The following is a 15892-nucleotide window of genomic DNA, read 5'->3' as shown; positions in this document are numbered from 1 at the left end:
AAGTTTTAATACTCACTACTGCACTAGATATATTGATATATATGCCGAAACTTAATCATATAGACAGCTAAATTGACACTTTGCTAACTTGTGCAAAGCCAGGATCAGGCTTGGTTTTCAGTCAGCACATCGGCTATTGCTTCCAGTCACATCAGACAGTGCTCCCTGCCACTGCTCAGTGTCTCCAAATATTCCAGTGCACAGTTTTCCATATATTGTATGTATCAACAGGAAGATGTCCTTTATATTTTCTTGTAGCACCATTATACTTTATACATATGCCATGATATGAATGGGAATATTATATTAGTATGTGATTTAATTTTTTTGTGTACAGATTTAGTTAAGCTGTGTTTATCTCAGGATGTAGTAGGAAAATCTATGATGAAGCACTTAATAGAATGAATGCTTCTAAGAGACTGAAATAAATAAAATATTTTATCTGTTTGCACCTGTTTTGAATAAGTCTTTACAATACAGGCAGAAATTTCAGGGACAGATACATGGAAATATCTTTTAGAAATATTCACATGAAAAATGAAAAATGAACATATTCTGTTCCAGTGCCCAGGATGACTCTCCCGTCTCTTTGGCAATAGCTAAAGCCAGTAACAAAGACCAAGGAATGTATTATTGCTGCTTGAGTAACATATACGGACGGGTGACTGCTGAGTTTAACCTGACTTCTGAAGGTAAATGCTAGTTTATAATTCATTTAGTAATAACGACAGTGACAGTTTCCATTCACATGTTTTGAAAGTCTCTTTCTTTGTTTCTTTGTAGTCTTGGAACATCTCTCAAATTTTCAGAATTTTGAAGGTAAGTATACACATCTGGTAAATTGTGTGATTAAATCTTTGTTCCTTCTTCCTTCCAAATAGAAAAAAGGATGAAAAAATATAACCAAAATAATTAGCAGCTTTTTTCATTCAAGATGTGTAGGTACAAACTATTCTCAAATCTTTTTACCATTCAGTTGAACTAGGTTTATTGTTGCTTATTATTATCCAAGAATTTACGAAGTTACTAAGAAGCTGCATTGTCGTGGTGAATTTGGCCCAAGATATAGAGTGAGCTCTAAAAAACACTTCAGACTTGGAGCCCTCTGAATAAGGAAATGAATAGCCATGCTAAGACAGTTGTAGTGAATTGTAGTTGGTTAGCAAATAGCTGGAGTGCAGTAGTGAAATCAGGTTCAGCTGAGTCACCTAATTTGCTCTATATCATAATTCTGGTTTTTATCTCTCATCCATTTATAGGATTGTATCATAATTCAGGTTGGAAAGAAAACCCCAGGGGCTCATCTTCTGTTCAAAGCAGAGTTAGGTATGGGGTGAGACCAGGCTTCTTACGGCTTCATCCAGTGAGGTCTTATTATTTTGGGTAATTTTGTGAATACAGCTGTTTAGAACTTGGGCTTGAATTCTGTTGAGGAAAGTGCATTTATGAAGGTACAGGGCACAATTGATAAGCCTATGCATGATACTGTCCAGGTGAAAGTTCATTGGAGATCTGAGGAATACTCAGAATTCAGATCTGTGGTTGGATTTTTAGTTTCTTTAGATGGTGCATAGCTTTGGGCTTCAGCTGTAGTATATGATCCCTTTAAATTTTCAGGCTGAAATGCAATGACCAAAACACGTCTGAGATTCTACAGGTCTGCAGACAGTCTGCCAGAGACATTTTAAGAGTTATCCCACAGTAAACTATGGGAAGCCCATGTTTTGCTAGATATCTTTCCTTTTTTTTGTACTCAACTTTGCTATATCATCAAGAATAAATTCCACTTGAATTCATGGGAGTTTTGTTGATGAAATACCTTCTTATAGGGTAGAATGGTTTGTGCAGGGGGTCAGAGTACACGCCATGACAATCTATTCAGTTGAACTTGTCTTTGTGATTCGTCACTAATGTGATGCACTAGCACTTCACGTTTAGTAAACAGTGAAACAGCATTGCATCGTGGGACACAGTACTGAGCACACAGAGACATAGATGCACACAGTGTACAGAAAGCTGTTTTGGCAGAAAAACTGTATTTGAACACATGGTCTTTGCACGGCACCTGCTGTGTAACTTTACTCCAAGAAGCAGGCAAGCATTATGATTTGGAATGCTTTCCCCATATGTTATCTTGTGTTTAATCACTCTCGGCATATGTCTTGCTGTGCTGCAACTAAAAATAGGCAGTGCATTGTAATTTGGTTTATCATTCCTGAACTTGCTGTACTAGTAAAGAAGTTCATTCAGCCAATTGTGTGTGGGTTTTGTTTGTTTGTTTGTTTGTTTTGTTCGTTGTTTTTTTTTTTTAATTTTTCTTGAAGAATAAAATGAAACATCTAGTTCCTTGTTAAAATAAAGACAGGACTTCTCACGGAGCAGACTGTTTTTTAAAGGAGGGAAGACCAAGGCCCATAATAATGCAAATGGGGCCACTGTTTCCCATAGAGCCTCCTCTTTAACCTCTACAGAGAAAAGCATTCATCCTCCCATGTCCACCTCTTTCCCCTTGACTTCAGAAAGATGTGCAGAACAAACTGGCATTGTGTTTCAGGTGTGGAAGAAATTGAATTCATGCAACTCATGTTCAGAGAAGATTTCATCTGTGACAGCTATTTTGGTGGGAACCTGCATGGAATTTTAGCTACAGAAGAGTTTCACTTTGGTGAAGGCATGCACCGGAAAGCCTTCCGAAGTAAAGTGATGCAAGGCCTCGTGCCAGTTTTCAGTCCTGGACACCCTTGTGTTCTCAAAGTGCACAATGCTATCACATATGGGACCAAGAGTAAGGATGATCTAGTTCAAAGGAACTACAAACTAGCACTGCAGGTAAGGTTTCCCAGCCCTTTGCAAGTGAAAATTGTGAAGAAAAGCTGTCTGGGAAATATTTAAACAGCTGACCTGTCAAATGTTTTGCGTAATATTCCTTAGGAATGCTATGTCCAAAATACTGCAAGAGAGTATGCAAAGATATATGCAGCTGAAGCTGAACCTTTGGAAGGCTTTGGAGAAGCACCAGAGTGAGTACCATACATAAACATACAGATAGATTTTATGGTTTAACCAAGCAGCAGCTGACTGCCACACAGCTATTTGCTTACTCCCAGTGGGAATGGGGAGAGTGAATTGGGAAAAAAAGTAGAACTTGAAGATTACTAAGATGGAATAATTATGTGTGTGTGTATATATATATATTTATGTGCAAAATAAGTGTTGCACAAAACAATTGCTCACCACCCATCAACTAATGCCCACACAGTCTCCAAGCAGCAGCTGCCCCCCTGTTTTATGTTTTTGGGTTTTTTTTAACATATGTCATATGGTTTGGAATCCCTTTGTCCAGTTTAGATCAACTGTCCTGATTCTGTCTCCTCCCAGCTTCCTCTGTCCCCCCAATCCCTCACGGTCAAGACAGTATGAGAAGCTGAAAGGTCCTTGTCTCTGTGCAACCCTGCTCAGACACAATTAAAACATCAGTGTGTTATCAACAGCGTTTTCCTCTTAAAGCCAAAACATAGCATCATACCAGACACTATGAGAAAAAGTTAGCTCTGTCTTAGCTGAAACTAGGACAATTGACCTGTGTCATTGTGTCACTGTGACACTGTGAGTGTGATTTCTAAAGAAGAAAGGGAATAGTTTCTTTCATATCAGAAGTTTTTAATTTCCCCAATATGTGTACATCAATCTAACAACTCAGTACATACTCATCTCTGCTGCTGAAGCTGGGATATAACACATTGAAGATTTGGCAATAGATCTTATCTGAAGGATTTGCTGTTCCAATCTCAAGCTACTATGTAGGGTTGAGTTTGCAATGGATGGTTGAAATTCCATCTGCCTTGCTTATACATGCTTGACAGCAGGCTAAACGTCCATCCCCTTTTAGACAATTCAAGATTTTCTCCTGTGCACTGATTACTGAAAAAAAAAAAAAAAAAAAAAAAAAATTAGAGCTCTGTTCTCAGCAGCATCTGAGGGTCAAAAAACAAAAAACTCAAGTTGATTGGCCTGAGGGTCCTATCCACAGACAAGACATAAAACATTTTAATGCCCTGACTCAAGCTGCAAAAAGCTAAGCCTTGCTAATCAAGGATAGCATGTGGTTTAGTACTGCACCATATCTCCCCCTCTTTAATAATTAGCAGAATTTATATTCGCATCATGCACAGTGGCAGCCATTTCATGCTGCACCAGAAGGGAACAGGAAGGATGGACCAAGTCCATCTGAGTTCTTCATGTGCAGTGCACATGCCCAACACGGCTGCATTATTTTATTTGTAGCTCTTAGATTAAACTGTAAGTGCAGTGAAGTGGCAGTGAGTTAGGTCAGGAAAAAAAGAACAGACCAGAGAAAAAAAATGAAGCTGTTATGTAAGGATTATAAAGGAAGGTATTTTTTCAAAACAATGTTTCACAGGGTGTCCTTTTTTTTTGCAATTATGCAGTATGTATGGACAAATACATTGTCACTCAACTGCTTCTACACAGATACAAAGGCTTCTCCAAATAAATCATTTCAGCTTTACCTAAAAAGTGACCTCTAGAAAGGTTCCTCAAAGCAACCTTTCCCATTAGAAAAAACAGTGGAGATAGCAGTGAAATCTTTCAGGGAAAACATTTGTGTTAATCAGCCACCTTTTTGGAAATACATTGTTCTTTATAGAATTTCTGTTCAAGAGATTTCTGTAGATGTGGGATATAATTTTAATATGAGAGAAAAAGCATGTACTCCACAAAACCTAGAAGTCTGGCGCAAATAGTAGGCACATGAAAGATTCAGATCTGATTGTTTTATTCCAAATAATTGGTTCAAAGACATCAGTTGGAGAGAAAAAAGATAATGTGCATGTAGTTGTTTTGGTTTTCTATTCCCTTCAAAACGCCAAGGCTTGATTTTCTTTTCTAGCCAACGCTTGTCAAAGTAAAATTGTATTAAAAGGAGTATTTTATAAGGAAAATACAGCAAAAGAGAAGTCATCTTCATTCTCCACACTTGTCTTTACAGTTAAAGCTTTAATCTATCCATGCACATTTAACTATAGTAGAAAAATGAGAGCAGAGAAAGCTCTGCCCTATAATAATCAGTGGACTGGCATCTAGACTCCTGTAAAGGGGCAGGACAGAAAGAGAGAGAAGAGATTCTGTGGTCTTAAGGTTACTTTACACTGGAGTTCTACTAGCACTTCTATTATCCCTGGACCTATTTCTTTTCCTTTCAGAGTTCAGTAATATGAAACTACTCAGAGCCTTCTGTTTTTGACTGTGGCCTAGGACTAGGAGACTTACACAGAAGTACTCTGTTTATATATGGTTCTATGACCACTGATTCTTTTAGTTCTTCTTTTGGTGTATATAGGGTACCTCCATGCATTCATAACCCTGATATTTTCACCACCTAGTAGAGGTATGTCTGGAAGTAACTATACCACTCCTTTGGAAATGTTTCTCTATGAGATAAGGCTATTTGTAAGAAAGCAAGTAACTGGAAACCTGTTTTTGTAAAACTAATGACAGTCATTTCCCCCATTTGTTCTGAGACTGTGTCAGGAATTCTTGCGAAATAGTTGAAAAACATGGTGATGTTCCGTGACAAATTTCAGCTGAATGGCTTTCCAAAATTATCTTATCTCAAAGCAGTATTTAATTCCACTCTAATACACACAGATGTGATTTTTTGCTTACTTCTAAGATTTCAGTTTTGGAGATTTGTACTGCAATATCAGGAAACTGCATAATACTCAGTTATCCCAGCATAAACAAAAGTAGACAATCTGTGAAGGAGTTTATTGCTTTCCAGATAGCAAGAGCTCTGCTAACCAAGTATCATAAGCTCATGGAAGCACAAAATTTCCTGGGTTGGAAGGCCCAGGTCCACTCCTGCTGTGGACTAATTGCCCCCTGCCAAATCACTATGCCCAAGGCCCCGTTCAGCCTCACCTTGAGTCCCTCCGGGGATGGAGTGCCCACACTTCTCTGGGCATCAGTGCCAGGGCTCACTGATTGAGTGAAGAATTTTTCCTCCTAACATCTGATATAAATGTCTCCTCCTTTTGTTTAAAATTGTTCCTCCTTGTTCTATCACTATCTGCCTGTTTGAAAGTCGCTCTCCTTCCTCTTTATTAAAAGCTCCTTTTTAGTTCTAAGGCTGCACTGAGGTCTCCCCAGAGCCTCCTCTTCTCCAAGCTAAACAAACTCAACTCCCTCAACTTTTTCAACGTCTCAACCTCTCCCTTCATTGGAGACATGTTCCAGTCCTCTGAACATTTTCACGGTCCTTCTCTGGACCCACTCCAACAGTTCTGCATTCTTCTTGTACTGGAGACGCCAGGCCTGGACACAGTATTCCAAATATGGTCTCACAAGGGCAGAATAGAGAGGGACAATCCCCCACCTGGGATTTGAGTGTTGTGTCCAGTTCTGGGATCCCTGGTACAAAGAAGGGATCTCCTGGAAATAGCCTGGCAGAGGGCCACGAAGATGATAAAGGGCCTGGAGCATGTCCCCTGTGAGGAAAGGCTGGGTGACCTGGGTGAGAAAAGAGAAAGAGCCCTGAGAAAAGAAGATTGAGAGGGAATCTTATTAATGTTGGTAAAAATAAGTGTAGGAGTCAAAGGCACATGGCCAATCTCTTTTAAGTGTTCTGTGGGGACAGCAGAGGGAAAATTGCCTTAAACTGGAGCGTGGGAAGTTCCACAGCAATATGCAAAGAACTTCTTCATGGTGAGGGTGACGGAGCACTGGCAAAGGCTGCCCAGGGAGATTGTAGATTCTCCTTCTCTGGAGATGTGCAAGACCTGTCTGGACACCTACCTGTCCTAGCCTGCTGCAGGGAGCCTGCTTGGAAGGGGGCTTGAACTCGATGATCTCTGGAAGAGATCTCTTCCAATCCCTACAATTCTGTGATTCTGTGATTCATCCTGCCCGCTGCCTTCCCTCTGTTGATGCAGCCCAGGATACTGTTGGCCTTCCAGGCTGCAAGTTCACTTGACTGGCTCATGTACAGCTTTTTCCTCATCAGAACCCCAAAGTCCTTCTCCACAGGGCTGATCTTGGAGTACAGAGTAAGAGTTGTTCTCTTACTCTGTACACATATCTGGGATTCATCGCTGGGTGAAGTAGTGGCTGGATGGCTGGGCCCAAAGAGTCGTGGTCAGTGGAATTGGATCTAGTTGGCGGTCGGTCACGAGCGGTGTCCCCCAAGGCTCAGTAATGGGGCTGCTTCTGTTTAACATCTTCACTGATGATCTTGATGACGGGATTGAGTGCACCCTCAGTAAGTTGGCAGACAACACCAAGCTGGGAGGGAGTGTTGATCTGCCAGAGGGGAGAAGGGCACTGCAGAGGGACCTGGGCAGACTGGATCGATGGGCCAAGGTTAACGGCATGAGTTTCAATAGGGTCAAGTGTCGGGTCCTGCATTTTGGTCACAAGAACCCCAGGCAACCCTACAGGCTTGGGGAGGTGTGGCTGGAAAGCTGCCCGATGGAAAGGAACCTTGGTGTTCTGATGGACAGTGGGCTGAACGAGAGCCAGCAGTGTGCCCTGGTGGCCAAGAAGGCCGATGGCATCCTGGCTTGGATCAGGAGTGGTGTGGTGAGCAGGACCAGGGAAGTCATCCTGCCCTGTACTCGGCATTGGTGAGGCCTCACCTCGAGCGCTGTGTTCAGTTTGGGGCACCTCAGTACAGAAAGGATGTGGAGGTACTGGAGCAGGTCCAGAGAAGGGCAACGAGGCTGGTGAAGGGCTGGAAAATCAGCCTTATGAGGAGAGGCTGAGGGAGCTGGGGCTGTTTAGTCTGGGGCAGAGGCGGCTGAGGGGAGACCTTACTGCTCTCTTCCAGTACCTGAAAGGTGCTTACAGTGAGAGCGGGGTAGGTCTCTTCTCACTGGTGACAGGTGACAAGACGAGGTGACAAATGGCCTCCAGTTGCACCAAGGTAAGTTTAGGTTGGACGTTGGGAAACACTTCTTTACAGAAAGGGTGGTTAAACATTGGAATAGGCTCCCCAGGGAGGTGGTTGAGTCACCGTCCCTGGATGTGTTTAAGAGCCGTTTGGATGTGGTGCTCGGAGATCTGATTTAGCAGAGGGCTGTTAGAGTTAGGGTTCTATGGTTAGGCTGCGGTTGGACCTGATGATCCTTGAGGTCCCTTCCAACCTGAGTAATTCTGTGATTCTACGATTCTATGGCCCAAGTGCAGCAACTTGCACTTGGCCTTGTTGAACCTTTTTTTGTTCAAGTGGACCCACCTCTCAAGCCTGTCCAGGTCCCTGTAGATGGCATCCCTTCCTTTTGCTGTATCAACTGCACCAATCAGCTTGGTGTCATCAGCAAACTTGGTCCCACTATCTATCTCATTGATAAGGATGTTTAAAAACACCGGTCTTAAGATGGGCCCTGGGGGGCACCACTCATCACTCCCTCTGCCTGGACACAGAGCCACTGACCACAGCCCTCTGGCTGTGACCATTCAACCAATTCCTTATCCACTGAATATTACACCCTTCATATCCATATCTATCTAATTTAGATCTGAATCTTATCCAGATCTCTCCTATCTTGGTAGCTGTTCCTTCACCCTCTGTGATCAATGGCTAATTTGTTTGTCTTACTCTTTCATTGACTGAGCTCAGTATATTTTATTATTTTTTATCCCTTGATTTCAGGATCATTCCTATTTTTCTTGTTCATCGCCCTGCTAACAACATCCCCTATGCAACAGTGGAGGAGGAGCTGATTGGGGAGTTTGTGAAATACTCTGTCAAGGATGGCAAGGAGATCAATTTCTTGAGGAGAGACTCAGAGGCTGGCCAGAAGTGTTGCACCTTCCAGCACTGGGTGTATGAGAAAACTAATGGGAACTTGCTTGTCACTGACCTGCAAGGTGAGTTATCTGAGCAGGGCAATAAAATGATTATATTCATAGTCAAACTGCATAGATGCTGAATTTCCAGGGACCAACTTCTGAGTGATATTCCTGGCATTTTATGGCTCCTTCTGTAACCATGTAATGGGCAAAGCTTCTCCAGATGGGGACAGTACCCTGGCCTATAACTAGTGATGTAATCAGGGCGGTAGGTGTGGACACTGAGCTGGTTTTGCTTGGGAGACTTAGGACTACACTACAGGGGTACCTTACGTGGGTTGTATGCAGAAGTAGTATTCCCATGTTCATTTGGTTCATCTTGTGCTCAATCGACTGATCTGGTTTTTTTGCTTCTTAGAGTGTATGTATGGTTTGAGTCTGGCAACTCTGGACCATGCTTCCTGGAGTTGTATATGCATGCTATTGCTCTGTCTCCCATGCAGGGATCTCTTATACTCTTAAATCACCTACAGACAGGGATTATGAAAAAATCTTAAGTACTCCCACAGCCCTTATTATCCTAATTTGTGCCTTACTGGAGAATTTGTCTGCAAATCTGTTAATTTCCTGTCCCTTATCATGTTACTACTTGAATCATTTAGTAACAAGAGGCTAGAAGCAATACTTAAGTCTGGATCTGTTATGCAAACGGAAAAGTCTCGTACCTCGAATTTTCAGTGAATCGATTTATGTAATAGCTGCCACAGTAAAAAGATAGTGCTGTGTGTGAGCTCAGAGGCATTGCAGCAATGCAACCAAATAACAAAAACTACAAGATTGATTTCATGGAACCATCCCTCAAATCTAAAAACAAATTGATATACAAAATGTTTTACTATTCTTAAAACTTCAGTTTCAATTATTGTGGTGCCTAATAGAAAAATTAGAAAAGGGGACATTGAAAGTATTTTTACTGAGATCTTTTTCAGTATCATATAGACTCTGAGATTTACTCTTTGCAAGAAACTTTGGCAAAGTAAGAGGAGGAGTAATACAAATATAGATCTTTTCAGACAGTTCAGATAATATGTGTTCTTTTCATACAGCATCTCTTGCAGGTCAGAATAAAAGACACGAGAGAGAGAGCTAGGATATTTTCTTTTCTAGCTTCTTTTGAGTGCACTGTACTTACTTGTGTGTGCGTTACCCTAGAGAACAGAGAAATCACGTGCATGATTCCCTACTGTGTTAGCAGCAGCAAAAATGTATTGTGCACTACTGTGACATTTATCAAATCAGCAGAGAAAGGGAATTTTAACCTAGATTATATTCCTGTAAACAACAGTTTGGAAAAGGAAAAATAATTCCTACACCCTTATCAGAGTTGTCCTTCCACATGTCCTTTCAGTAAATCAGAACACTCAATATGAGTAGTTTGGTTTATGAAGCCATCTCCCAGTTGTTAATGAAATGCCTTTAGAATTAAAGACTTTGGGTTGTAATAACATCCTATTAGTGCACTTTTCTTATATTTGAGTACTTACTGTCTGCTCCTCACTCAGGTCCTGACTAGGCTTCAAAAAACAGACTCCTTCAAAAAAAAAAAGAAAAAGAATGGAGAAGAAACATGCTGTGCACAAACACTTAGCAGCCCTTATCCTGAGACTGTACACAACACAACATGTGCATATGTATTTGAAACTGAGAGAGGCGGGCCCTTGCTAAAGGGCAACAAAGAAAGGTGGAATCTTAGACCTTTTCTCATATTGTTTAATGTGAGAAAGCAGAAAAATCAGGAATATCTAAGCAAGATGACTCCTCAAATAATTTAAAGGGAAAACAGAGTCTTAGTCTGAGGGAAGCAAAATGGCAGAAATGGTATCTGAACTTTTTGCAGGATTATTGCAACAAAGGACAATATAATACACCTGTGGTTGCTGAAAAGAAACAACCTTGTTCTCTGCCATCTTGTCATTCTAGTATTTGGTTGCATTTTTTCAGGCATAGCAGTAGAGATTTCTAGGAGTATTCTACAACAAAAATACACATCATTTTCCTGTGCAGTAAAAATGCACACTACAGAAGTGGATTCTGTCTACAAACAGATACAAAAGTAAAAAAAAGTATGAACTTTACAAAAGTAAACAAAGAGACATATTAAGGGAAAAAAATGAGGTTTCGAGAACACTGAAGGATAAAGGGATTTTGCTCACTCACTCAACAAGTGAAAACAAGGCAGCCTGATCAGGTTGATCAGCAAAGCAGATGAGATATTCTTACTGATAAACATTGTGGCACAAACTTGCAAAGCACTAAAACCACAGATCCAAAAATAAACATAGCCACTTCACCGCACGTGCACAAGGAAAGATTTTGGGTGTTTCTTAAAGTACCATCATGAAAGTGTATCCTCTCTGACAGTGACTGTCCAGCTCAGGACACGTGTTATGCTCTCTTTACCACTTTGCTGTCTGTAAATTACTGTGACATTTAGAAATACCTAGTGCTGCAGAGCGTAAGCATCCTATTTTTAATCACTGTACTTTAAAATGTTTTAAAAAAAGGTGGCTAATATTTAAAATGAAAAACATGGACTCAGTAAAGAATATTGAAGGGTTCAATATATGGTTTTCTTGAATCTGAAAATATTCCTCGAAATTCTAATGTAACAGAAGCTGTCTGTTTCCTTGATGTCTTGTAGGTGTAGGAATGAAACTAACTGACGTTGGCATAGCAACATTGGCCAAAGGGTGAGTGAAAAACTCCTTCTCAACAGCATGGTTTTTCTTTATGCATCAAGCTCTTCCCAGTATGAATATTTTGGAAGAAGATGCAGTGGAATTTATCCTTGCTTTAATCTTGGAATAAAGCATTCCTCATCTGATGCTTCTAACCCCTTTTTGTTCTGGCTTATGAGACTCCTTCTATCAGGGAAACACAGCTGTTTTACTCTAAAGGCATGGATCTACACTGTAGATTGAGCTTGGGCTTTGCTTTATGCATCCTTTAAAATAGTCCTATTCGCAGTGCTTTTTGGGTGACTTACAAAGAAACTACTTAGCACACTACCTGGAGGAAAATAGGGCTGAAAAAAGCAGGGCCAACACTGGCTCCATTCTGGGCTATGATGGAAGGCCCTGTGTTTGTGCTGTCCACAAAGGAACTGACCACAGAGGAAGTAATTCCAAATCCACTGTGCTCTCAGAGCCAGAGCTCCAGTTGGGCTTGCAACCATTAGCACCTCCCCCAGCCAATGCAAGTGCAAGTTCTTCAACATACCTCATCCTACTACCAGATCCTGCTGCCTGTGGCTCAGGTGATTCTTCTTCACTTTAACAGTTTCACTGGAAAAAGAGAGGAAATCTAACACTGGGCTGGAGTTCTAGGGAAGGAGATGCCCTGAGTAGCAGGGTCAAAGTTTGTATTGCCCTTTTTTCACAAGGAATTTAAAGGAATGGTGCTGGGACCGCACGAAGGAACTCGGCTAAAATCCCTCTTGCAGCTAACAAAAGTGCCAGTGCTTTAGAATACATATTTACAAAAGAAGCTTTTATAAAAGATTCTTTTCTCAGTTTGGAACTCTTCAGGTTATTTTTTCTGCTTTTAGCCAAATAGAACAGAATATCCTGAGTTGCAAGGGACTCAAAATAATCACTGACTCCATACTAGGCAGTGACATTAACTTTTCTTGTCTGTATTCTTGTCAGCTGCAGCTGGGTGGAAGGAAGGTGTCTGTTTAGTTTTGTATATTCTGCTTATCTGATGAAAAGAGGAAGTCTGTTAAGAGATTTGATGGTATCTCTTGGCCTTCTCTCTCAAAGGCAGCAGTACTGAGCTATAACAAAAGATCTTTTCATAGCCCTTAAGGAGGCCCATTTGAGAGTATTTTTGCAGTGGCTTCAGACCTTTTGGGAAAATTTAAGCTCAGGTATAAAGATACAGGCTTTCAGTGTTCTAATATTTTTCAGCTTCTGATTATTTCACAAACAATGCCATTGATAGAAATAGGCAGCAAAGGCAGCTGTTCAAATCAGCTGTATGCTGGAAAGGCAAAGTGAGTGAGGGGGCAGAGGGCAACCAAACACCCTGGTCCTGCTGTTGTCATCTGCATAACTGCTTGAAATGGCAGGCCAGGAGCTGCCTGTCCCAGTACAGAGCACAGCAACATTTATCACTGGGGGGAGAGAACTGTCACCACTGTCTTTCCCATTTTTAAGTCACAACAAGAAAACCAAGACTATTCCCCAAGTTTGCCTGCCTCCCAAATTTTGCCTGTTCCCCAGATCTCCCTCTTGGGTGAAACTGAGATAAAGAATATAGGAAAACACCCTGGTTGCTATTTTTCTTATTCAGAGGCCTTTCACTTGAAATATGCTATGTTGTTTTTTTCCATGATGCAGTGACATCCAGAGATTTAATGTATCACCTACTGATTTTCTTTGTGTTATCATTTTGAATTCATTATGAAATATGTATTGATTCAAGCCTTTATTCATAGTGGCTGCAAAATTTTTCATTAGAAAATTATACTTCTTCCAGTATCATTTTCTGTAAGAACGCTCTTCCTAATGATAATATATTATTCTTCCCCATGCAATGCCAATTGGCTCTGCTGTGTGTATTGCCACAATTCAACTTTATGCAGCTTTCTGGGTAACTGCCAGTGACAAGTGCTTTTAAATTCATATTTTCCCTTGAGAAATTGATAGAAGGAATGGTGCAGTAAAAACCCCTCACAACATCGTTTAAATTATTTAAAAATTGACTACAGTATATGCTGGGAAAATCCTTTCAAAAGGATTGTTTCGCTCTTTTAGCTGTAGATCCAAGATGAAATCATTTGAAATAGCAGATGAAATGAAGTTGCATCATCCTGTTGTAAAACAAAGATCATAAAAATTTTATTTGGGCAACAGTGTTTTCTGGAATCAGAAAATTTATGGAAAGGCCTTCATTGATGTCATCTGGCTCAGTATGAGCAATTACTCCTATAAAAACGCATATTGAACTAAGGAAGAGGAAGATGAAGTGAGAAAATAAGTATACAATGCAAGCTGCCAAAAGGATCACCTTGGACATGCATAAGGGAGTATGTATTCCCTTAATTAATGATATCTTAAAAATTTTGATTATCAGTTTGTTTGACATTTAGCTAAAGATATTGCTAGACAATAAATAATGTCAGATCCTGTATTTTTCTTTAATACTTCTTTCCCAGAAAGGACAGCTTTGCAATAATAACTTGCCATTTGATGTTATAATTAAGCAAGCTTGGGTGTGGAAAACAAACAAGTACAGAGAATGCATAATTACAAGTTACTGCTGCCTTTGGTAGTGTGCATCCATGCCCATGGAGATCATATATGGTGCATGTTGGGGAGAACGTACTTAATTATTGGATGACATCATTATCCGATGCCTGGGAGTTGGAACTGGATGATCTGAGGTCCTTCCTAACCAAATCATTCTATGATTCAATTATTACATAATTCTCTGGAATAGAATTTAATGTATTATCCAGTTATACTTTTAACTGTATTGCTAGAGAAGACACAAAGCTAATGTTAGTTGTTATTGCCTCTGCAAATTCCCGTAGTTCCCTCAACCATTCTTTGCAGAGGTAAGGAACTCACTGATGACAGGCCCTCTGTCTCCAGTTCTCTAAGCCTGTACCGATTACATCCATGCAAAACAGAAATATTCTCAGGAAATGCTTCTGTGATCCTTAGTGAATGTAAAAATATCCATATTGATTCTGCTTGCAAAGGAGACTAAACACAAGACTGATTTCGCTCCAACATTGAGCTTGTGATCTGGGGAAAAAAAGAAACCAGAAAAAAAAAATCATCCCCTTTCCTGCCCTCATGCTTGTATGAGAATCAAGATGACATAATAATGTCGTGGTACAAACTGGTACTGATGACTTTGCAGAAGCCAATGTGGAAGCAATCATCAATAATTCATTATCATTATTTTTCCCCCAGTTTTTCTTGTGAACCAAACATAATAAACAGCATATACTAAAATTTCATACCTATGCTCAGCATTACTCATTAATTTATTATTATTATTATCTTTTTTTTTTGGAAGTCCAAGTTCTTCTTTCAAATCTGATTTCTAAATGAGCATTTACGTATCGTGTCTTTTTCTTTTCCATCTTTCATGTGAGACTGTGGAGAAACTGATGTTTTCAACATTTAACATCCTTCAAAATAATTCTTTTATCCTTTCCTGGTTGTTTTAACCATAAGTGGGAAGCAAAACAACTGGAAGTACAGTTTATCTAATGCAGTGAATTAGCTGCAGTACAGCTTCTGTCAATAGGAGGCAAAGCGTACCTGAAAGCAGAAAGGCATGGAAAGTATTTTTAATGCAGCCACTGGGGTGCACCAGAGTCAGGAAATCTATCCTTTAAGTAAAATATTTGGTATGTTCTTTGGCAAATGTAAACAAAAAGAGTACAACACAGTGACTAGCCTTTAAATGCAAGCAGTGAGCTGGGTTAGCAGCTGTGCACAAGTGCTCATGTACTTATCCAAGGATAGTAAACACAAAAATGAAGGAATCAGGAACACAGTAACTTGTGTTCTGTTTTCAGCGCTGTTTTCCAGATGTGGATCTGAAAATTGGTTTGGCTTGATTCAACATGGCAGTGACTGGGGAGTTTAAGCCTGAGAATAAATTCAACACTCACCCTTCAGTATTATGGAGGATTTACCTTTAACTAGATTTGGAAGATGGAATTCTCATTTCATTCGTCAGGCACCTAGTCAGTGAATTACAAGGACAAGTTGTACAAAACTGCAGATTAATTTTTTTCAGGGCTTGGTATAGTCAATAGGTTGCTGTTCTTGAACAGAAAACATGAGAGCAGTACAGCCTGTGGAATTTAGAAGCCATTCGCTAGCGCAGACCTTCTCCCTATTACATGTACCACAGGTTATAACAGCATGAACAGCTTGAATTAAGCTTACAAATCCTGCCAAATTATTACAGGGCTGCAGTCATTGTGCCTGTGCAGAACAAATGATGCAGTCTGGAAGCACAAGGAGGGATGTGTGGAAACAGTGACTGACAAACAGCA

General features: G+C 40.3%; 1 protein-coding gene across 1 annotated transcript in view; it reads left to right on the top strand.

The window, feature by feature from the left end:
• ALPK2 (alpha kinase 2) overlaps positions 1-15892 on the top strand; it is a 49718-nt gene that overhangs the window by 24558 nt on the left and 9268 nt on the right. The window contains exons 5-10 of the mRNA XM_085213453.1: positions 565-692; positions 784-819; positions 2555-2829; positions 2932-3020; positions 8669-8886; positions 11510-11558. Of these exons, the coding sequence (XP_085069579.1) occupies positions 565-692; positions 784-819; positions 2555-2829; positions 2932-3020; positions 8669-8886; positions 11510-11558 (795 nt within the window). The remainder of the gene's footprint in view (positions 1-564; positions 693-783; positions 820-2554; positions 2830-2931; positions 3021-8668; positions 8887-11509; positions 11559-15892) is intronic.

This window comes from Meleagris gallopavo, chromosome Z, assembly GCF_905368555.1.
Source record: "Meleagris gallopavo chromosome Z, MGAL_WU_HG_1.1, whole genome shotgun sequence".
Taxonomy (NCBI): Eukaryota; Metazoa; Chordata; class Aves; order Galliformes; family Phasianidae; genus Meleagris; species Meleagris gallopavo.
Note: the sequence above shows the minus strand (reverse complement) of the source record. Positions and strands in the feature narration are given on the sequence as shown.